Genomic DNA, 22,759 nt, shown 5'->3' on the forward strand with positions numbered 1-22,759 from the left:
GAAAAGATTATGCTCTGCAGGAATGAAGGGCTCCGGATAATCTGCAGTGATCACGGAGTTGCTGTCAAGTCAGAAAAGATCTTTAGGCTTAAGGGGAGGCTGAAGGTGGAAAAGGTTTGGTGTGTATGATAGCGATCAGGTTTTACAGGAATGCCTTTCACTGTGCTCGATGCAGTAGTACACAGTGAAAACTTGCTAGTGAGAATGCTAATTGGAGCTCTGCTCCCAGGAAAGGTACCTGAGTTTGCAAGTAATGTCCTTGGGGTTATCCCTCTAATGGGAATTGTTTTCCCCAGCAAAAAATAGTTTTTGCTCTTTCTCTGCAGCTTGATGTTTTAGTAGGTGGGTGCTAGATAAAAACATCATCTCGCTTGCTTGCGTGATTAAATATTGCCATCAAGTATTTATTAGGGACGCATCACTCGTGCGCTTACGGGAATACATTATTGTTTGTCTAACAGTCGGTAGCACGGGCTATGCCCAGCTGCTACGGTGGCTGCGTTCAGCATTTCCTCGCCCGGTGCAGTTTGGTTCCTAGGCGAACAGCCCCCACTTCATGCAGTATCGCATTTTCCCTCATTCCGTCACTCCTGAGAGGCACCTGGGAACCTCTGGCAAGAGCTTTAATACCTGTCTCCCTCCCAAAGCTCTCTGTGTTTCCAAGGATTAGATGAACTTTATGCAGTGACCTCTAATTCCTCTAATTTCATTCCTGCTGCAAATTGATTTTTGCCTTGGGATTAGAAGATAAAACCGTTTGCTGAGGTGTGCTGAATGAGGCTGAAGTATTTCAGAATAACAGCCAAAGGCGTTTAATCAACCGTGTCTTGTGTCTGCCTGCTTGTTTGCATGCAGGCAGACACATGGATCAACCTGTGCTGTCCCTTTGCTAAATCCCATATCTGTCCTGAGAGAAGCCTCCTTCGGTACGGTGAAAACGTCCTCATGCTGCACAGTACTTCCTAGCAGATCACCCTGTGCCAGATTACAAGTTGTGTGCTATTTCAGAGTCTCAGCTGCAGAGCTTTCATCAGAGTACTGCAAGCAGAAATAAATATTTTATTCACTCTAGTTCTAGGAATTACCATTTTGGAGGCTTAATTTCACCATGACTAGGAAATAATGTAACGGTAAGGTTGTGGCAGAGGAATAGCGTGGCCACTATTTTGGGGCTGTAGCTGATGCAGTGTGTTACTTTGGTACTGCTACTCTGGAAAATGCCAAAGTGAGGGGTGGATCTTACAATTGCTTTAGGACCATGCTCTTGTAAGCAATTTCACCTTAGGCATGTGAAAAATTCTGGTGTATTTGGTGGGAGGATGCATACATGTGAAGTCTCCGCGTATGGCAGAAACTTGGGTCTTTTGGCTCTGGGTGAAACACAGTCTCTGCACCTCTGTGCCCCCTCCTGGGTTTTGTGACCACTGTGTGCACATGGTGTAACGTCCTCAGAGCAGGACTCCCAGGGGTGATGTCTGACACCCGTAGCTGCTACTGCAGTGATGATTGCTCTGTGCTCATTCCTCTGTGGGATTCCCATTTCTGCCCCCTGAGTGCTGGGCGCAGTGGGTTGTGGTGAGGGAGAAAGCCACTTCTCACCTGCCTAGCTCAAGCAGCTGGGAAGCGTACTGCAGCTTTGATTTTGTTTATAGAGCTGTATCTTTGTTTAGTAGCAAGATATTTGTATCTGTCAAGTACATAGGACCTGTAAAGGGGATATTATGGAGGGCTGAGGTGATCCTTACATGCCCATCAGTGGTACCTGCCCAGCTAAGACTAGAAGCCTGCATGGGCTGTGTATTCCTCTTGCCTATTTCCCCCTTTTGTCCCCAGCGCGGCCTGTAACTTTTCTTGTAGACAGGATTTTGGATGAGATTTGTATTTTTGGCTCTACCATTGATCAGAGACGTGTGATTTGAGGCAGCCCCATTCTTTCCGTATGTCTGTTCCCTATTCTGTTCCTCATCTGACCATCTATGATTTAGAGATCTGGTTTATGCTTGAGTTTTGGCTCTTCAGTGCTGCTGTCTCGGTGGAAGACACCTGAAAATCTAGAAGTTATTGCCACTGTGTAGCGTGGCAAAGGATGTCTTTTCGTCAGTGAAGCCCATGTGTGCGTGCCTGTACATCACCTCGCACAAAATGTCCTCAGTTCTAGGCTTTTTATTTTTTAAGTTCTGTTCCCCATACAAAAGGACTACAATGCTCAAGACCTGTTTCTGTGACTGCTTCTGCTGTTTAACCTATTTGTGCCCCAGAGCCACGTTCCATGGGTATTTTGCACTCGCATCACAGCCTGTTTTGCTAATCTGGAGAGTATTATGTGCTCTTGTGCTGTGGCTGGTGTGAACGAGGCACCAACATGGTGCCTGCATATGGCATATACCTGCTACCTGTGTCAAAGAAGTTAGCCCGGGGAGCCATCACCTCCTTTAAAAACATCAGGAAATGCTTCTGTGGACACACGTACACTTCTATATGCACAGGGTCCACTGTGTAATCCATCCTGGGTGTATTACAGGCAGACATCACAGTCTCAGGGCAGCAGGAGAACCCGTGAAAAGGATGTTGTGGATCGATGTGCCATTATTCTCAGGAGGGTAGTCTCAAACCCAGGCTGCAGGCAAGGTGAGTTGGAGGATCTCAGGATCTTCCGTGCGATGTGCCGTGCTCAGCAGTCTCTCCTCCCGACAGGCACTGTTTCCCTGCAACCATGGGCTGAATCGCACAGTGCCTGTACAGGTCCTGCCTGCAAATGTGCAAGGATAATAAAACAGTTTCTGAAACAGTCTGTGCAGGTGCTCCGCTATCAAGAAACACTTCTCCAGCCTTTTTCTCTGTTCACTCTTAATAATTCAGTGTACTGCCTTTACCAGTAACATTGATGAAACACTCCAGCAAGTACAGAACAAATCTTTCTAGCAATACCAATGTATCAAGATTACAGAGGAAGCATTTCTTGTGTGGCATTAATTTCTTGGCTCTTGGGAGCCCCAGCTAACCACCCTTTTCTGTTTTGTGACGATGATGTATCTGGCACAATCTTTCCTTCCTTTTTTTTTTTCCCTTCCTCCCCACCCCCCCTTCTCTCCATACAAACCAGATTTTTTAACAGAGGAGTTTTCTCTTAGAAATGTTCTCCTCCAGTTGGTGACGCACTTGAAATTCCCTGGGTGAAATGATCTCTTTTCCTTCCCCCTAAAACATTCCTATCAACCCTATCTCCACCCACACCAAAACAACATTCATCGGTTCCATATGCTGCTGAACAGCTCTGTGCTGTTTTATGAATAATGTATGCCGGCTTGTTAGAAGAATGTTTGTTGTACAAACCAGTGGAATTTGCAATTGAGAGAGGTGTCAGCAGACGTGCCACGCCACGTACTAACCCATGGCCTTCCTGGGGTACTGCTCTGGCATCCTGGCTGCACCCCTGTCAGAAAGAGAAAGAGGGGGTAAGGCGCTGGGCGTGAGCAGATTTTGAGGCTGGCAAGATGCTACAGGCACTTGGTGCTCAGAGCCCGTATACTTGCCTCGCCAGGTGTTACAGATCCGTGCATGGCAAGAGGAGAAAATTTCAAGATCTGAATTTTGGGGGGAGGCTGGGGAATAGAAAATGGCAACGTAATGTGGATCTAAATGCAAGTAACAGCTCTAGGGGAGGGTCAGCCTTTGGGGTAGAGGCGTAAGCAGCAAACCAAGGGTGTTTTATAGCAGTGCATCCCACTCCATTCCTGCCTGAGGAGGCTGTGACACAGAGACACGCTGGTTCAAGGGACCTGCATGCTGAGTACAACACCTATCAGACCTGCGTGCAGGTATCTGTGATGTCTGGTATTTGTGGCTTCCCTAATCTGTTTTATAGGGCTCTGCCTCTTAACGTTGTGTGTCCTCCCTCCAGTAAATCCTGCACGGTGGGAGCTGGGCTGGTGCCTGGCTGGCTGCCACGGTCCTGGGGGCAGAGCTGGTGGACGGGAGCTGAACTGAATGGGAGGCGTGCGGAGCTGCATCGGCGCACAGGCTGGTCGGGAGAGGAGAGCGTGGTTCACGCTGTTCCCACAGCACAGACAGGTGACAGAGATGTTCCTGACTTTGACTTGTTTCAGGACGCACACAGACTGCTCTTTCCTGCCTCCTCCCCATACCTGCCAGCTTCCCTGTCTCTGGGGTGGCGGACAGGAGGAGCACATCTCTGTCTGGGGCTGTGTCTGGGGCTCCCTTGGCTTCCTGAGCCTGACAGTGCCGCAACCAGCTGGAAGAAGAAGACACATTCTCCGGCAGGGCTCCTTCTGACAGCAGCTGCAGGGGGAGGCTGGCAGGGGGCTGGCTCTGAGAGCATGAGTGCATCCCTCTCCTGCCTGGTGGGAGCTGCAGAGGTCACCTGCTGCATCTCCTGTAGCGGTCAGATGGCCATTCCCCCAGCAGCGACTTCAGAAATCAGGGCAAAACTGGGTGTTGGCAGAGTGCCTGAGAAACAAATACCAGGGAAAGCTGGCTGGGCGATCCCAGCTCCCCAAAGTTGGTTTTGTTTTTGCCTGTTTACCCGCTCATGACAAGCATTTATGGCACCTTCCCATTTGTGCACAGAGCAGGTGTGAGAAATACCTGTGGCGCATTTCCTTCCTTCTTGGCAAGCTTTTCTGGAAGGACCCATGTGTGCAAATGTGACCAGAAACTAGCACTTAGGTTCTTGAAGCAGACTTTCTCTGCCCTGCGTTGCCTTTCAAAGGAAGGGCTCATGCCTTGCTCCAGGAGCTCTTCGGCTCCTTGTGCTCTGCTGGCCAGGATTTGGGAGTCTGCCCCTTCTTGTTGCCTAAACTATTTACCTGGATGAGTACCCTGGTATTTCCCTGGATCTCTACCCCTGTGTTCACACCTGCGCGTGCCTTTCTTTTGTCTGCTGCTTCTGCATGCAGAGGCTGACTCACAGCATAGCAGGCAGTCGGCAGGTGCTGAGAGCAGCCTATCTAAATGGGTCCAGTGGTTTTTGCATGTGACAGGGTTTTGAGGGGGGTGAGGATGGCATGCGATCTCTTTTTCTTTCTTTTTTTTTTTTTTGGCTGCTTTGTAAATAAACAGGAGTTTTCAGAAGCGCTTTCTGCGTGGTTTTGCTTCTCTTTTCAATTGCAATAAGATTACCAACTGGTGAGAGATTATTGAAATCTAGATTTCTAGTTTACCTGCTTACCAAAGGGAAAACAGATGGAATCCAGTGAATTCTCACAGAATTGCAGGCTTCCTTTTTTAAAACAGGAAGCACACATTTGTTTTCCTGTTTATGAACAACTGCAAACAAATCCCGCTTTGCTCTTTTTTTATACTGCAGGCTGTTGAGGGTCAAATTGGAGCTATAGGAAACAACGCTGGAGTTAAGAAAGGTGTTCAGGATGGTGCTTTCTATTCTGTTTTGTATACCAGTTAATTTCTTTTGTTCTCCCTTACAAACTATGCTTTTTTCTCCAGGAAGCCCAGAGGAGTGCTGGGCCTCATGTGTAGTGGACCCAAAGATCAGCAGTTCCCAGAAAAGGAGAAGCTCCAGGGAGTAGGTTTTGGGGGTCTGGGTAGTAGTGCTTGTAAGTTAAAATAGTGAAACTGGATGCTGCCGAGTAGCTGTTTACAGTAGCCTTGGGTGACAAGGGAGAGAGAGAAAGAGTCTCTCCTTTCCAAGTGGTATCAGTCCAGCTGGGGAGATGAGACCAGTGAAGTACTAATTCTGGCATTCCCTGCTGTGGTCCAGCCTGAGGTTTTCTGACTTAGAGAGTAAATTGGCCAAGCAATTCGCAGGCTAACAGGTAAGAAGCTCAGATTTTTGTCAAACTGTGAATATGCCTGAAACCAGGGCCTTTTGTCATTTGCTAGACAAAAAGCATGAGTTAGTTAAACCCATCCTTGCAGCTAGCCAAGTACAGTTAAAGTCATGTTCCCACTGTAATCTCTGATCAGTTCTGTTACAATTTAGCGAAGCATTTAAGTGTTTGTCTTCAAGTTTGATTTAATCATACTCTGGAGAGATGTCTGCTGAAAAGAGCTGCTGTCTGAATCAGGGCCTTGGGAAACAGCCATGAAATGACAGAGCAGGTGCTGGGCTGTAAAATAAGGGAGGAAAAAAAAATTTTCTTCTGATCATGGGGGAGCCCAGTAGAAACTGGGAGAATGCTACAGTATAAACAGTGATGGGAAAGGAATGAAAAGCATCTCTAAAAAGATGGTGTGGCCAGTGCCAGAGGGGTGGGCAAGGGTGGGAGCTGATACATCACCATCCCTTACGTGGTCTGCTCGCTGAGGTCTCAGTGACCGTGCTCTGTATACGGCTGCCTGGGCTGTGGATATTTTCTAGGATTTGCTGTTCCACTTTTGTAAATAACAGAGACTTTCTGAGAGGCTGTATTTGGTGCTCCGTGGGACACAGTGTCCTTTGTCGGATGTATGCCATATGACTGGGTTGGTGTCTGTTACTCCCTAAGGAAGGGTCTGGCTCTTTCCTAAGGATTGGGACAAACACATGTCACTTTCCACAAGGCAAAAGCCTGGGGCATTTGTTGTTCCTTCACCAATCTGGAGTTCTGCTTTTATGTGTCCTGCTCTTTGGCTGTAGTGATCCTTAGAGATTTCCTTAGCAGCAAGATCCATAAAAAGCAGTACTGCACAGGGCAGGTGTTCATTTTCAGACATTGCGACCCAATCTGGTGTTTGGGCCAGGGAAGAACAAGAGGCATTTCTGATGCCTGAGGGCAGGCCAAGTTTCAAAAGCTCTTCTAACCAACTGGGGGAAAAAAATTCTATCCCTTTACCTTATATTTTAAAGTAGATTTTTGGCTTAAAAAAAATGCAGGAGAATATTTTAATAATAGTAGGAAGAAAAGGCCAAGTCAAAGAGTAATAATGGGGCTTCGACCAACTCATTAGAAATGTAGTGGCTTCTAATAAGTATTGGGCAACCCGAGGCAATCAGTGCTGCTTTTCCGCATGTGCAGAAGAATGAAGGTACATCTAATTCTGCAGGACTGCTGGCTGCATGGTAGGACAAATGTTAGCCCTTTGTTTTCTTTTCTTCCTGCAGGGTATTCTTAAAATCTCTTACTAGCTCTCATCTGAAAATTAAGCAAATTGCCTACAAACTGCCAGCAGTGCCCTTTCCTTCACCTTTGTCTGGCTGTTTGCCTTTGGATCAGAGCTTCTCATACAAATTTGGAGAAGATAGGTTAAATACAAATAGACAGAGAACACTCCAGAGTTGGAAATATTTCATCATGTTTCTGTGAGCAGCTCAGCAAAGCCCTCTGAGTGGTGGGGTCCTCTCTCTGCTGGTAAAAGTATGGTGTGGGATGGTTCCTTCTGGTGATCATCTTGGTTCTAATGCTCTGAGACACCTACTTTTATGGTACGTGTTGCCTAAAAGCTGCTCAATGCATAGCATCAGTATGAGGCAAGTTGTACTAGCGTGTTTGACCTCCTTGTGTATGGTTTGGTGAAGCCAGATTTTCACAGAGCTGAATATTACGGATCTTCAAATAGACTATGCAAGATTCAGAAAGGAGTCCGTGGATCACAGGATGAGCAGTGAGATATACTCATGGGATTCCCATTGCAAGTTCAATGGTGACATATGTACAAGACTAGTTTCAACTCTATAGTCTTCCAAATTATTTTTGTTTTGGGGCAGACTTAAGACTATTTAAATGCTAATGTTTCTGTTGAACATGTCATAGCTTCTATAGTGTGTGACTTTCAGATTTGTTCATCCTTGATGTGCTACTTTTTGGTAATCATGTGCATCAACAGTTCTTCTACACGTTAACATATTTCAAGGCTGTGTAGGAGTTATGTGCCAGAGGGAGTAAATCTAGCTATGTATATAAGGTAAATTACAAATGTGGATTATAAGTGCGAGAATCAGGGACGTTCCATACCAAAATACCTCACTTGAGTCAAGTGGCCTATTTGAAGAACTCCATTAGCTTGTAGTAATAGCAGGCTTTTATCCATTGTATATACCAGCACAAATCAGATGCTCTTATCCAAGTGCTTCCTCTCAAAAGAAATTAATCCCAAATGTCTGATATCTATCCAGGCTAAAGTCATCCTCCAGACCCTTTTCATTGCAGGCTGGTATCAACAACAGAATTGGGACCCTTGGTATCAAGCCTACTAGCTTCTGTTTTGTGAAGTAATAACTATGTTAGGAGGTAGCAGTCTAAGACATTCATCTTCAAACACAAAAGTTACTTGTAGTTTATTTTTCTGTTTTGCACTTAAATGGAATTTATTTATGTCTGAATATTTATATCTGTAACTGGGGGAGGTATTCAGGTGTCTGTGATGCTCAAAGGCTTTGGATAGGTATCCTGGTATACTTTAGTTGGTAAGCCTGTGTGATGAAATCTTGGCCCCATTAAAGTCAGTGGCAAAAAAATCTCACTGACTATAGCCATAATTAAATTTGAGCTTGAATTTCAGAGTGGCGTGTAGGGTTGTAGTCTTGTGCATCTTGCGAACTTGTGGAGTTATTTAAAAATAAATATAGGAAAAATTGTGTTCCAGAAAATGACTTTACTCTCAAACCATGTATTCTGGTAATTTCTTTTTAGATGAGATTTCTTCTCAAGACTTTTTTGTTACCATAAGCAGATATGGTACTTTCTTGATCAGAGACAGCTCACTTGCTCGTACTAGTTTACTAATTTTCATTAGCATATTAATGTATGTGAAGCAGGGGTAAAAAATAATCACATCTCCTTTCTCTCCCTTTGCAGGCTCTCTACAATTCAATCAAGAATGAGAAGCTTGAATGGGCAGTGTAAGTATACTGCATGGGATTTAGGAGTTTAAAAATAGTACCTGAGTAGTAACCTGTTTATAATTCCTGTGCCACTATCTGAGTGGGCTCCAAAGCTTGTAGAAGATAGCCAGTGTGTGTAATGACTTTGCTTTTCTGTTAATGAATGACCTGGCAATACTGCCTCATCTGTTTATCCAGTGAGGGGAGTTGTTAGTGATAGGAGCCAATTGCATTTGTAAGGAAAGAGGACATTTCATTTCGTAGGAAGCTTCAGCCTGAAAAGAGAGAAATTAAATCCTCTCTTGTTCTGTGACTGCATAAATAAAACAGATGTTGACTTCTCCCTTTATCTTTCAGTACATTGTGTCAGAACCACTGAATAGAAACACACATCTTGGATTGAGTTTCCTGCTGTTGGTTTATTGTCTTGGTTTGTCTCCTGATTAATTATGGATAACTTGACAACAACCTAATATGAAAGATGATAAATAGGACAAAATCTGATATCCCCCTATCCTTAGCCGCTTTTGACAGACTAACACTTGTTAACTACTGAAACAATGAAGATGAGAGAGCTTCCATTTCTAATCATGTTAAATTGACGTTTCTCTGTGCTTAGGTTTAATGTGGTCAAGGTATGCCAGCACAGAGCAGAAGGGTCTGCTTTAGACCTTGCCTCTTGCAGAACAGTGTATTTTGGTGTAAAATAGATTGATGTCTCTATCTTCATGGATTTACCTATCTGAAGCCTCTCTTTCCTAAGACTGCATGCTACTGCATCTTTTGTGCCAGCAGTCCTAACCACTGCCATAGGTCTTGCAGGCCCTCTGACTTCTGATCTTCCTTAAGTTTACGTTCTGCAAGTGAGTATCTTGTCAAGGCATAAAACATTGCTTGCAAGGGCTGGTTATCCCAACTGGGATCGCAGCCCCTGTTTTGGAAATGTGTTAGGTAATGTCAGGGTAGTGAGGAAGGTGTGCTGGCAATGAGAACCACTGGGAAGTGCAACCTCTGATGAGCCTTATAAGAAGCAGGGTGAGACATTCTCCCAAACCATGTGTTGGGTCTGTAGCATGCTGTGTGAATCTCACACCTCACAAGATCAGAGCGCTTTGCAGGATACCTTCTCAGAGGTGCTTTAGACCCAGCAGAATCTGTTATGACTTTCACATCAGAATTTTTCTCCTGGCAAGAGACCATATTGTGTTTAATCGATTTGGGCAGCCTCCAGGGGGGAACTGGCTCATGCCTGGCTCTGCTCCCGTGAGTTTCAGTCAAGGTGATTTATGTGATGACCTGGTCCTGCATAGGTAATAACTTCTTTGGCATTTACGTAGTCCAGACTATATCCATTGCTAATGAATTGTTGGATGGGGGAGGAATGCAAGCAGGCTAGAAGAGGGGGAAACCAGAATCTTAAATTAGGCTTTGGGATGTGGTTGTAATGCAACTCAGGAAGATAGCTGGGACTTGTGTGCAAATTATTTTCTACGTTGAGAAACACAGCTTGTTCTGGACAAAGCTGAAGAGGTAGTACCTTTAGATTAGGCCTGAGAGGGATGGCTGGAAGAGGGAGCATGAAGACATTTCTCACTGTTACTCTGCCGTGGGTTGGTATAAAGTAACCTCAAGCAGCCTCAGGACTGCCTGAGCTGGAGGGAGAAGGCAAATCACTGTCTCTTGATCTGCTGCAGAGGAAGATGAGTGGGAAGGAAATGTGGTCAGTTTTGCTGCAAGAGGACTGAGAAAGGTCCTCTCTGCCCTTTCCAAAGAGTATTCCTTTGCTTCCCCTGATGGAGTTGGCTGTGGAAGAATTGGGAGGTAAGGCAGTGTGGAAATATGGCTGCAAAACCCAGCATAACCTCCCTCATGGTGCTGTTAAGATGAAGGAACACCTTTCCTTTAGCTAAAATCCCCTTGAGGATCTAAAGATGTTTTTTATGAGCTGAGAAGCAGTTTAAGAGCTTCTCTGGCAATGCATTATTGGTGGATTAATGGCTGTGTGTAAGTCCTTGGGCAGGGACGGCTAACAGTGATGAGTGAGATGGGGAAGATTGCTACCCGATCCTAATCGCACTAATTACAAGATAGCACGTGTCATCATACGAAGTAGGTTGCTGTCCACTTCCAGTAGAATTACAGTCTAGTCATAAGCCCCCTGAGAGGAAAAGCTACCATTGAATTCAAATTTGTAGTCAAAAGAAGTGGCACCTTTAATCAGCAGATGTGCTCCTCATCTATTTCCACAGGTATTCAGTAGGACAAATACTCGTTTATGCTTTATGAACAAGGAAACACGAGTACAGCTCTGGGAGAGAATTTACATTAGAATTCCTTTTTCTGCAGTACTTGCAGGTTCCAGTTCCCTAAAAGGTTAGAAGGGAATCACATGCCATGATCTATAAAATAAGCAAATCTGACCTGGAATCCATGGAGAACTGGTAAATGTAGCTCTTGAGTGCAAACTTCCACCTACTCCCCCCCAGGTTTTTGATTAATTTTCACAACAGAACTACCAGGAGGTATTCTGTCATTTACTGGTTGTTTCCTCTTGCCCGCCTGCCTTGAGTAAAGCAGTGTGGGAAAATTGACCATCATATGTATGATTTCTGTCTTGTCCCATTCCATGTTTTCTCTGCACTGCATACCACTCTAGATCTCTTCTCTCTGTTGGACTTTAGTTCATTTCCTTGAATTGCAAGCACGAAGTAGCCAGGCCTCACTGAAGTCGCTGGCAGAAATTCCTACTGGCTGCAGTGAAGCCAGGCACTGTTTTGTCCAGTTGGTCCAATCCACCCTGTTTTCAGTGTGCTGAGGTCACTGGAACTACCCCAGTTTGGTGCATTTAGCCATGATAATCGTGTAATAATTTCTCGTGCTTCTTAAACGTCTCCCAAGGGACTAGATTTTTTCATGATTTTTTTTCATACTTGGTTGGGAACGTCTTGTTCTGCCCTGACATCACCTGTAAGACTAAATGAATTCAAGATCCTGTGAATACAAATGTTGAGAAAAGCTAACACTGATGAGAGGTACCTGGTTGTATTCTTTTGAGTGTATAAAGGCTGTTGCAGAGATAGGTGTGAATAATTCTTCACACCCATTGTGGATGGACTTATATTTGAAACAAGAGAATTCGATGTTAAACATTAAAAATAAAAATAAAAAAAACCTAGCAATAATTCTTGTAAACCAGCAAATAGTTTTGCCAGAGCAAGCTATGAAAGTCCTTTCACTGGAGATTTTCCTGAGCTGTTTTTACAAGTATCTGTCTAGAATGGATTATGAAGAATGGATCCAGCCATGGATATTAAGAGATGGTTTAGCTGACCTTTTAACATCCCTTCAGTCTCATTGACTATAATTTTACATCCCAGGTTTTGTAGGTATTCCTTCTCCTTTGGCTTTTGCATCAGTTGTTGTCAGCTTTCAAGTGAATAAGAAAAATGAGTTTGATTTTCAAAGGTGCCAGAGCTAAATATGTTTTGTTTGCACGATGTCTGCATGGAAATGTGATGGTGAACTTTGTTCTCCATTGCCTGTAATATTATGTCTGCCTTCTGCTGCAGGTGATACGAGTAATAGAATAATCATCTTAAAATAAACCGAATAGTAATTTGGAATTAATAATATGAAATCCCAAATTGCTGTTTACAAAATTGCAGAAACTAGATGGCTGCATTTGAGCCAATAGTACCTGGGATGCTGAGACTGAGCTGGTTATAATGACATCTGTGCTGAAGCTCACCCTTTTCTAGGTCAAATCCAGAAATCTCTCTACATTGTAATTACCATTTCTTTTCTCAAATTCTAGGATATTTCCTGCTTGCAGCTTAATGATTAGTTTTAGAGAGGGGTTGGCTGGTAGTCACCTGGTGCTCCTTTCTTCTCTCCTCCCTTTGGGAAAGATGCCAAGGGGAACTTCTTTCCATTGGCTTCTCAAGTCACACTCCTGATAAAAATGCTGTCTGTCCCACAGATTTGTATAATTATACGTTACACATAGGAATATTTTTTAAGTGCCATTTCTTTTAAATTGATGAACCCAGTCTTTTTTCTTGTCATGTCATGTAAGTTTTCTATTCAAACAAATGCAAAGAAGCATTCATGTACTTTTTATCAGTCCCCACCTGACTCCAGTCCTGACCAGTATTATTCGTCTGACTTCAGAGGGTACACAACCAAAGACCATCATTACCTGAACTGTTTTGCTGCTTTGAAACTCCTCCCAGTCCTCCTTCTTCTTCTTCTTGACTGCCAAAGTAAAATGAAGCATTTGAAGAAGTGGGTCCCAGAGCCCCTGATTTTCTCTCTGCTGCTGCTAGGTATTCAGGGTCAGAGGGAGATAGAAGGTGCTCAGCTGTTCATCCCTTCCTTCGTGTTCTCTGTAATGCTTGTGCATCTTGACATCCGAACTGTCAGAGTGTCCAGGTCTAACAAGTGCATGAGGCTTCTGAGTCTCAAGGATGTCCCATTTCCACTGTCAGTTTAAAGGGCCATTTAAAGGCTTGTTTTCTACTGCCAGCTGTCAGGACAGCAGATGCCATTATGTACTTGTCCGCCCTGTCTGCAATTTGTCTTTTGAAGACAATTTAGCTGTCCCAGAGATGCTGAATTTGAGAGCACCACCCCCAGGACTAGGGCTGTCCATGATCCCCGTAACTGCTCATCACAACTCTCGTGGCTGCTTGGATGAGGGCACAGGGACATTCCCAGAGGACAGGATCAGTATTGGATAACCTGCTTCCATGGATCCGAAGCAGATAGCACACTCCAAAAAATCCTAAGCCATTTACTGCAGTAGGTCTCTGCTGACAAGGAGAAATCCACTGTGTCCTTGGCTGAGATCCCAGAATTCACAAGGCACTTAAATGTGACAAATCAGCTTGAGTGCTTAGTGCCCTAAGAAAGATTTTAGTCTGGATTAGGCACCGTGAAATACACAGAGAACTGGGTGGAAAGAATGTGCTCCTGGAACGGACACATTTAAGAAGTGTGTGCCACACAGTGGTCTGGCCTGGCCACCAGCTAGTCGGAGCAGTAGGCACTGGGAAAGGCTGGGACAACCAAAATTGTCAGAAATTCCTCCCCTTTTTAGCTTCAGAGAGGGCTTCAACCAAACTGTGCACAAGGATACCCTTATTGCTTTGACCAGCAAATAGTTAATTGCATATATCTATGTTCTTAGTGGAAAAACACAGACAGGTAGCCTGGAAGATGCAAGGAATGGTCTCCCGTGCAGGAATCAGATCTTCCAGAAAAAGTTTGACTCACCTTGTTAATCAGAAGACCTTTCCAGACCACACCACGATGATATCTTGCATCACCATAGCTACCCTCTCCACAACCGAATCAAGTGTCTGGCATCTTTCTGAGGCTCTCAGGCTGGTTGTCAATACTTAGCACCCATACCCATACTGCCAAAAGGTTTTACCCTCTGACAGAAGAGTGGTCCTTGGCTATACTGATTCTGAGTCTGAGGCTGGAAGTTATTTGGGAGCCTGCTGGGCTTAGACCATGCCAAGCATGAGGTAACATGAGAGGTGATCAGATTCAAGTAGTTGGGAATGTTCCCTGGCACTGCTGAGTGCACTGATTTGGCCTCCGTGTATCTGGGTTTGGTTTCCTTGTTGTCATATCAGGTCATTACCCTGGTATCTCGTCAGGCTAAATTCCCCAGGAAGCTAGCAAAGGTTGGGATGTTACCTGATCGTCCCTATATCCTGCAGTTCTTGGAGGATGTTCCTGTGGGTGGTCGTTTGCATAGGCAGATGTGGTTGCAGCATGTTGTAAGAGGAGCTTTTGGACTGATGTATTTTTTCTAATTGCTAATTCCTGCTGTTCCTCGTCTGATAAACACCTGTGAATGTATGCATGTTGGGAAGTTTTGCTTTGGGTGCCGATTATCTGGGTCCAGTGAAATGCAGCAATTTAAAGTTTTACCTTCCCCCCACAAGTGGCCATCATTGCACTGAAGTGTTAATGATTTTTTTTGTCAGGTGCTGGTTTTAAGAGAAGCATTTCTACCCTATCCTTCAAATGGCAGCCTTCAGCCTCCCTGTCATACCTTGGGCAGTCACCAGGAGAGGAATGTGTGGGGACTTCAAAGGAGACAGGGCTGCTTTGTAGTCTGACACTAACTATGATTCCTACAGATGTGACATCCAGCCCGATTCGGTGGCCCGTTGTTTCTCTGAAAACTATCGTTTTCAGAGGTGGACACCCTTTATTTTCTAAGTTGCTTTATCCTTTTTGCTTTTGGCTGTGACGAGCAAGAAGGCATTCATTAGGTAGGCAACGCTTGTGACTTGCTGAAAGGGTTGCATTGTTGTTCCCAAGAGCTGTGTAGAATACATTGTACTAATAAGTAACATTTTGAGCAGCATTTTGTTTCTAAAATACAGATAACATAATTCACCTACTGTAGTTTTTATTTTTAAATTACTACTTTTGTGCTAGTCTGTGGAGGAAAATAAAGAAAAGGAGTTAGAGGCTGTGTTTCATATGCTAAGTTAAGGAGTAAGCCACAGCGATCTGTAGTAATCTAATTCTTTTCATCTACATATGAATTCATGGAGAAATTGGAGATTTTTCAGAAGAGCCCAGCAGGCAAATATTTCCTATTTTAGCACTTGGATAAGTGGAAATAAAAATAGGTGTAGCTGGAGGGCAGAGAACACTCTTGAAAGCCTGCCTTTTGGCAATGTAAAAGGCAAACTTTGGCTTTCTTTAAAATCCAGCTCTTATGACCTGTGCTGGTGAAGTAGGTGAACCGTAGCTTTGCTTTGATCTCTCTGTGTTTTGGTGCGTGTCTAGGTTTCTCACTGCATAGGGTCCTGTATGGAGTAGGAGGTATGTTTTAACAAGGACTGTACAAGGATTACTGCAATGAAACCTTGCTGGTCAGTTGCTCATTCATTCTTTTTTTTCCTTACTTCTTAAGGGATGAAGAAGAGAAAAAAAAATCTCATTTGGAAGGTACAGATGAAAAAGATAATGGGAACCAGACGAAGGCTGTAAGTCGAATTGGTAACTCTAACAACCCATTTCTGGACATCCCTCATGACCCCAATGCTGCTGTGTATAAAACTGGATTTCTGGCTCGGAAAATCCATGCAGATATGGATGGAAAGAAAAGTAAGTATCTTTCACACTTAACATCTCTCTTCCTCGTTATCTCTGCACAGAGCCACTTAACGATGAGACTGTGTGGTTCTCCAGGTGAATAGTACTGCTTCATTAGGGGAAATTGCAGCAATAACAAACAACAAAGCAATTGGATTATCGCACTCTCACTATCAGGCCAGGATTTACATTGTTCGGTCCCATTTGTAGCTACTCTAATGCATGTGCATAATGAGTAATATGATACAGCAAAGCAGTGTGAATCTTTTGTGCTAAAAGAAAATGAAGTGCATGGTTTACAGAAGAGAAAACAATTTCTAGTGAATTACAGCTCGTCTGTAGTAGCTTGATAATTCTCCTTTTCCTTATGTTATACCAGATTGTTTCAAGCCTTCCTTCCCCTCTAGGTCTGTCTTTAAATAAAGGCTGGTTTTTGATCTCTGCTTGGATAATCCTTTAAGTATTTCCTTCCCTTCTTCCCCAGTCTTGTGTCACATAGCTGACAAATTCAACAGCTTTTGGTAACAGTCAGAATTATGCCATGCAATTTATCCCTGCCCCTGTAATAATCTTGCTGTGTCTGTTATTTACTTTAATTGTCCTCTTTCCTTCTCATCCTACTTCCATTCTTGGTGCACTAATTATCAAAGGCCTTTGATTTGACTGGGTGTGTCTGTTGTTGTTCAGTTATCTTCAATTAGGAGTTGGACTCAATGATCCTTTTGGTCCCTTCCAACTCGGGATAGTCTATGATCCTATGATTTTATGTTCAGTTTGTTTTCAGCTTATGGTCTTGGAAACAGCAGAGGCTACTCAGAACATCTGTATTTTTCCCAGCCACTATTGAAGATCGCCTACCAATGGCCCATACTGTTGGGTTGAATTCCGAAGGCAAAAGGGAACTTTGTGGTCGGTTTCCGCTAACTGCAACTCTCTCTAGTTAGGCCAAGCTCTTTTGCATTTGCATATTGTGCTAGTGTATTTTAGGAGGTGCATTTGGAGGTCACTGTTTTCAGCCTGAAGACTGGCAGCTGGACAATTAAATCCAAGTGGAGATGTCGTAATCGAACCGATCAGATTCTTTGTGATGACTGGATGTTTTGAATAGGTTCTTCTTTATTAAACTTATGTTTACTTAACCTTAAGTAATTGTATATGGTTACCATTATTAACTTAATTATAAATATTCAGAATCACTCATTATTCAGTGCACTGGATATTGGCATTTTTGGGATAATCCTTTAATGAGTAATGTAATTAGGGCCATGCCTTTAGAATTTCCTTTGTACGTAAGAGGCTTGTCTCTCGTTGTCATGCGACTCTTGAAAAAGTTACATTCAGACTTTCTAGTCGTAAGTAAAATGAAACTAATTTTTAAAGTTAGGGCTTTTCATATTTCGTTTCTTAAAGTAATTGTTGCAGGGCCAAGATCAGCTTGTGTGGGATTGCTAATGAGGTGGTGTGATTACATGCTATACATATTTCCTTAAGAAAGGAGTACTGAGGGCTGAAGCACTTAACGAGTCTAGAGGAGAAGGACATAACAGGGGCCAGTGATTGGAAGCTGAGATGAACAAATGCCAATTAAGAATAATGCTCATTGTGTAAGATGAGAATGATTAACCTCTGGAGCAAGGGACTAGTAATTTCTTCACTGCCACTTGGTGACTTCAGATCAGAATGAGACACTTTTTGAGGGTGATGCTTTAGTCATGTATTAATCTCAGTACTGAGGTCAGCATGATGCTGGTCAGTGGTGCGTGCTTGGCGGAGAGTGAACTGAGATGCTTCTGGTCGCTGTGACTGTACAGCCTGTGCCTTCTCACCCTGTACTACAGCTGAATTTCAGACTGCAGCTTTCATGCTGAATTCACCTCCCTGCTCCCCCTCCCACCTTCTTTTCCCACTGCTTGTTCCTGGGAATTTGTGGGATGGATATGTTGTCTCTCTTATGCTCTTCAGTGCCACTTCAGGTTTCTTGAGGGGTGATTTTTTTTTTTTTCTTAGGATTTAATTTGGCTCCCCTCTCCATCCACTTCTTTGGCTTCCCCAGTGGCTGCAGGAAGAGGGGTGAAGCAGCAGTGCCCGCTGGGGTGTGCAGCAGCTGCAAGAGGGAAGGATGCTCTTGGGAAGTGTTGATTTTCAAGCTGTGTCTGAGCAGTGCCTGCCAGCCTGTTTTGGCATGGAGAAAGGGTGTTCCCTGCTGAAAGCGCCGCCACGGCACAGAGCTCTGACATAGCTGTACAGGGGCAGTGTACACCCACCTGCAAGAGCACAAAGACCAGATCGCTCTGGCCTGTTTTCTGCGTTGCTCCTGTTCCTTTCTGATCCAGTCCAGGGCTGTCGTCAGGGCTGTTTTATTACTTTATCTCACAGCAGGTATGTGCAGGCACTGTGCTGAGTTGCATTGTCCTTTGAAAAGGAGAGTACAAAGGAGGTTTAACACAGGACTAATGTAGCTCTCCTGTTGCCTAGACAAAGTGTAAAAATGGATCTGAGTTAAATGGGTTTTCATTTGTTTTCTTTGCAGCTCCCCGGGGAAAGCGAGGCTGGAAAACCTTTTATGCTGTGCTGAAGGGAACGGTCCTGTACTTGCAGAAGGTAGGAGAAATCACTGTCTTTTGGAAAGTAATTAAAGAGGGATAAAGCAGCAGGCATCTTCTCCACTCTCACAGCCCACCTCCAGGTTCCTTTCTCTCTGACACACAGTATAGCTCTTCTCTCTGTCTCCCATCCTGTTTACACACGCATTCAGACATGAATCCTCTCACTGACACCCTCCCTAATTTCACAGCTTCAAGTTCAGTCTCATTGTCCCCGTCCACATGTCCACCCTGTCAATTCCAGTTTATACCATTGCTGTCACTCATGACTGACAAAACAGCCAGCTTCACCAGCAAAGACGGTGTCATTTCTCTGTGTCTTGCATACATTCCTCTGGGCTGCTTTTAACACTGCAGTTGATATGTATGACTTCACCCTCCTGTAAGGCTGTCCTCCTTTCCAGTCTTTTCTCAGTATACTTTTCTGCAATGCCTGCAAGAGCAGCTGCAAAACAGTTTAACAGCAGCTCTGTCTTGGTAGGAATCTGCTCCATAGCAAAGCTGGAGGATACCATTTTTTTTTCCTAAATCAAGATAGAAACACTTATTTCTAACAAATTTTATTCCCTGCCAGCAAGAAGTCTAAAAAAAAAAAAAAAATCAGCTCAAACCCTTCAAGTCTTTTGGCGCAAGCTTAGATGTATTATTATACAGCTTCAACTATAAAAGTCTTAAACTGTAACTTGTTCTGGAAAGTGAGATGTATTATGTGAGTGAGAACTGACAAAATGAAATAAATGGTAGCAGCTAGGTAGATTTTTAAGGCTTTTTGACCCCAAGTGTAAGTGAAATGTTATTGAAATCGGTGGTGTCTGTCCACGTTGCCCTGCATTGTAGAATTTTGGTCCATTGAAAGCACTTTTACATTTCCAATGTGTTTTGTGACTGTCAGGAGTGCAAGTTGAAGTGCATAATGTTGTTTCTTCCTTTCCTGCTCTGGTTTTCTGAAGATGTTGGTTTCATTGGAGGCAGAAATTTGAATAGTTTGGATCAAATTCTTACAGCATGTGGTTTATGAGGTGGATGGTCTTGCACTCAGTGCCTGTTTGAGAGGGCTGAAATGCTGAAGCAGACAAAGCAATCTGCAGGCAGGAGGAAAAGGTTTGGGCTGGAAGTTGGGTGTGACATGCTCAAAGCCAGTGCAGGAGGCTTGAACGAAGTCTCCCAAATTGCAGCTGACCCTTCCCTCTCTCTGGTCCTTTTGGTGACAGTACATTGCAATTTTAGTAAAGTGGCCTTCCTGGCAGGTTTGTATTTGCCCTTTCCTGTGTAAATTCAAGACAACTGCTTTGATTTCTGAAGTCATATTTATCAGTTGCCTGCAAAGGCTTCATGGCTCCCTAAGAAGCAAGAAGGTTCCTTGTCCATAGTACATGAATTAATTTCTTGTTTGATCCTTGAGGGTTGCTTAGTAATCATTCAAGGGTAAGAACTGGAGATGCTATCTATTCTAGAGTCTTAATTAAAAACTTGCTGCATGTATCACTGGAATACTACTTAAAAACACTGTTCCTTTGACAACATGTATAGATGCTGATGCACCATGCAAATTTTCTGCAGCAGTTTGCTCTCGCCACTATCACACTCCATCCCTTGGAAAACAAGAGAGTAGTTTCACATCTGACTGCACATTTGCAGAAGAAAATGCATTGGTGGAGTTCTTGTTCTCATTTATTTGTTATTTGTGTATCCTGCAGTTGTCACAGCTCTTGAATTCAGTGGTTACAGGGTAGTTACTCTGCAAAGCTGCTCTTTCCCACCTAGCTCTGAAACCACTTTCTCTGTAGCTGCAGCACAGTGACAAGCAAGACTTATGGTTTAGTGCCAAAAACAGTTGACAGAGGGGTCTGATGGTAAATGGCTCACTCCAAGAGTGATAGGGCAGCTACGGGCCTCCCTGAGGTGCTTGTAAACCCTGCTCGGCAGCAGTGCCTTGTACTACAGCAGTGAAACATAATCTGGTTTCTCTTCAGCTCCAGAAGGTCCATCAGGGCTTTGCTTAAACCCTGAAACAATCTTTGCTCTGTTAAGCTGTGGCTTGGAAGTTGAGGATGACAGGGTTTTAAAACATGCAGCTAGACTAACCTTAGTTGTAGTGAAAATTGCTGAACTGTTTAATTCTGGAGTAAGTACCAGGAGACAGAAATCTTCCTAATTTCATAAAGTTCAGGAGCATTTTAGAACAACTTGTTTTCTTTGTAGAAATCCCGAACTCTGGTGGTCGTCATGGGCAGGGGATTTCCATGGCTGTTTCCCTTCTCTCCTGATTATGTGGTGCTACTGGGCACGGTGCACGCACACACAAGTTTTTCCTCTTTCTCTCATTATCTGTACATCTGTGGAGGGAACAGCTGTGATGATAGTTTCATTGCACCGAGTGCTATTCAAGCAGAGGAGGGAGAAATCTCACTGTTCTAGGTGCTGTACGCACACAAACATACAAGCCTCTGCACTATTGCTTTCTGTATTCATCTGCAGCTCAGCTGTTTCCTCAAGACACTACTCCAGTATAAATATTAACAGCTGTGATTCCCCCATTGGGTAGTGTGGGCCTGATTCGCTTTTTGTTCTGTTTGCATCCCTGTCTACATCGCCTTGTTTTGCTGTAAAAGACCATAGACAAGAGTGGTTCCTTAAATGGTGATCATTTGAGATTTACAGGTGAGTTTATCTGGGCAGTCTGGTCTCTGCTTACTTTTTTTTTTTTTTTTCAATTGGAAGTGCTCCAGTGCTAATTACTGTGCTGCATATTGTTTCTCTTTTTTTAATGAGTGATTTGAGAGAGATGGTTTCTGAATTAGTGAGCACAGAAGCCACCGGAGGGGCTCAGTGGAAGCTATCACAATTAGCCAACTAAACATGCCTGCACAATATTATATAAAATGAGAAGTTTGACATGTTTGGGATGTTCGCCCTGACTCTGGACATCCTCAGGCCAAGGTTAATTTCCTGCCCTCTGTTTATAGCAAGAGGAAATTGGAAAGTAGGAGCTTGACAGAATGTCTGTTCTCTAGACTGACATGGGATGTGATGTGCATGCAGACGAGAGGTTTGTAAGGAGAGGACACGAGGCTGACCTCACCTCCTTGCTTGAAATTGCTTACGGGCAGGCAGGGCACGACATGGGTGACATGTTTCGGCTCTGCTCTGAGGTTTGTAACATCTTATACACCTTATAATGTGCGATTTCAAGTATTTTTATGTAACTTTTCTCCAACGGGGTTCCTCCATTAAATTAAAAAGAGAGAGAGAGGAGGAAAAAAAGCCATAATGATGTAAAGAGATCAGTGACAAGACTTTCTGAAAGAAATAATTTTGCATCTGTCACATGCAACTGAGCAGAGAAATCCACCCACGGGTACGTTGGCTGATGAAAAAACCCATTGCCGTTCTTTGGTCTATCAAAAATGGATACAGAAACACGCTGACTCTGGGTCAGCAGAAAATGGGAAAGTCGTTCATTGGGAGTCTTAGACAGACAAATTCAGCCTGTACTTGTGTGGTGTGCAGCGCTTGCAGCTGCCCTCAGTCAATGCAGGGGTCGCGTTTCCTTTCTGGCTCCTCATATATTTCTTGCCACTGCCGTGGTCTAACTTTAGTGAGCTGCCTCTCCTTTCAGCTCCACCTCCGTGCTGACACCAGCACTCCAGAGCATGTGCTGTCCTTGAAGCCATATGAGACAGGGGTGTTCCCGCGCCCCAAGCATTCCCTGCTGGTTACGAAGAGCTTGGAGGCCTTAGGGGAGGAATTTTGACAGCGCCTTCACATCCCTCCGACTTTCTCTGAGGCTGGCCAAGTCCTCGGAGACGTTTCCGGTATGCCGATCAGTGCTGGTGGAGAGCCTGGCAGAGCCCCAGCTGTCAAGGTAGACAGCAGCCAGTGGATCCAGCAGGATTAGCAAGGATTATCCTGAACTCTTTCCCTTGATAAGGAGGGGTTTGGGTCAGGGCTGCTTCTGGGGCTGCCCAAATGTGGAGTTGTTCTGGAGCAGGGTTAGGCACCAGAGCGAGTTGTGGTCGTTGGATTCATCTCACAGAGAAGGCTGGGAGGCACCAAGCAAGGCAATAGCTGACAATGTCTCACGGCAGTAATTTGAGGAAAGCCAGAATATCACGCATGCTTTTGGGATCTAAGTTCATTTCCTGGCCTTGAATTTTCTCAGTGCCTCTGGATAGTGAAGCCAGTCATCTACCCCAAAGCTACTACCAAAGAAATCAGCTTTGGTACCCATGATGCAGGGGGCTTGACCTTG

General features: G+C 44.2%; 1 protein-coding gene and 1 long non-coding RNA gene across 19 annotated transcripts in view; one reads left to right on the forward strand and one right to left on the reverse strand.

Moving 5' to 3' along the window:
• PSD3 (pleckstrin and Sec7 domain containing 3) overlaps window positions 1-22,759 on the forward strand; it is a 107,887-nt gene that overhangs the window by 62,785 nt on the left and 22,343 nt on the right. For all 18 annotated transcript variants that reach the window (XM_038169872.2, XM_072031615.1, XM_038169869.2 and 15 more), the window contains 3 exons: window positions 8,754-8,797; window positions 15,723-15,916; window positions 18,435-18,505. In XM_038169872.2, coding sequence (XP_038025800.1) covers window positions 8,754-8,797; window positions 15,723-15,916; window positions 18,435-18,505 — 309 coding nt within the window. The remainder of the gene's footprint in view (window positions 1-8,753; window positions 8,798-15,722; window positions 15,917-18,434; window positions 18,506-22,759) is intronic.
• Window positions 314-14,567, reverse strand: LOC140000807 (uncharacterized). Its single transcript, XR_011806032.1, has 4 exons — window positions 14,054-14,567; window positions 12,978-13,033; window positions 3,334-3,433; window positions 314-2,749 (listed from the first exon to the last, which is right to left on the reverse strand). It is a non-coding gene; the product is annotated as an uncharacterized lncRNA (long non-coding RNA).

This window comes from Anas platyrhynchos, chromosome Z (genome assembly GCF_047663525.1).
Source record: "Anas platyrhynchos isolate ZD024472 breed Pekin duck chromosome Z, IASCAAS_PekinDuck_T2T, whole genome shotgun sequence".
Taxonomy (NCBI): domain Eukaryota; kingdom Metazoa; phylum Chordata; class Aves; order Anseriformes; family Anatidae; genus Anas; species Anas platyrhynchos.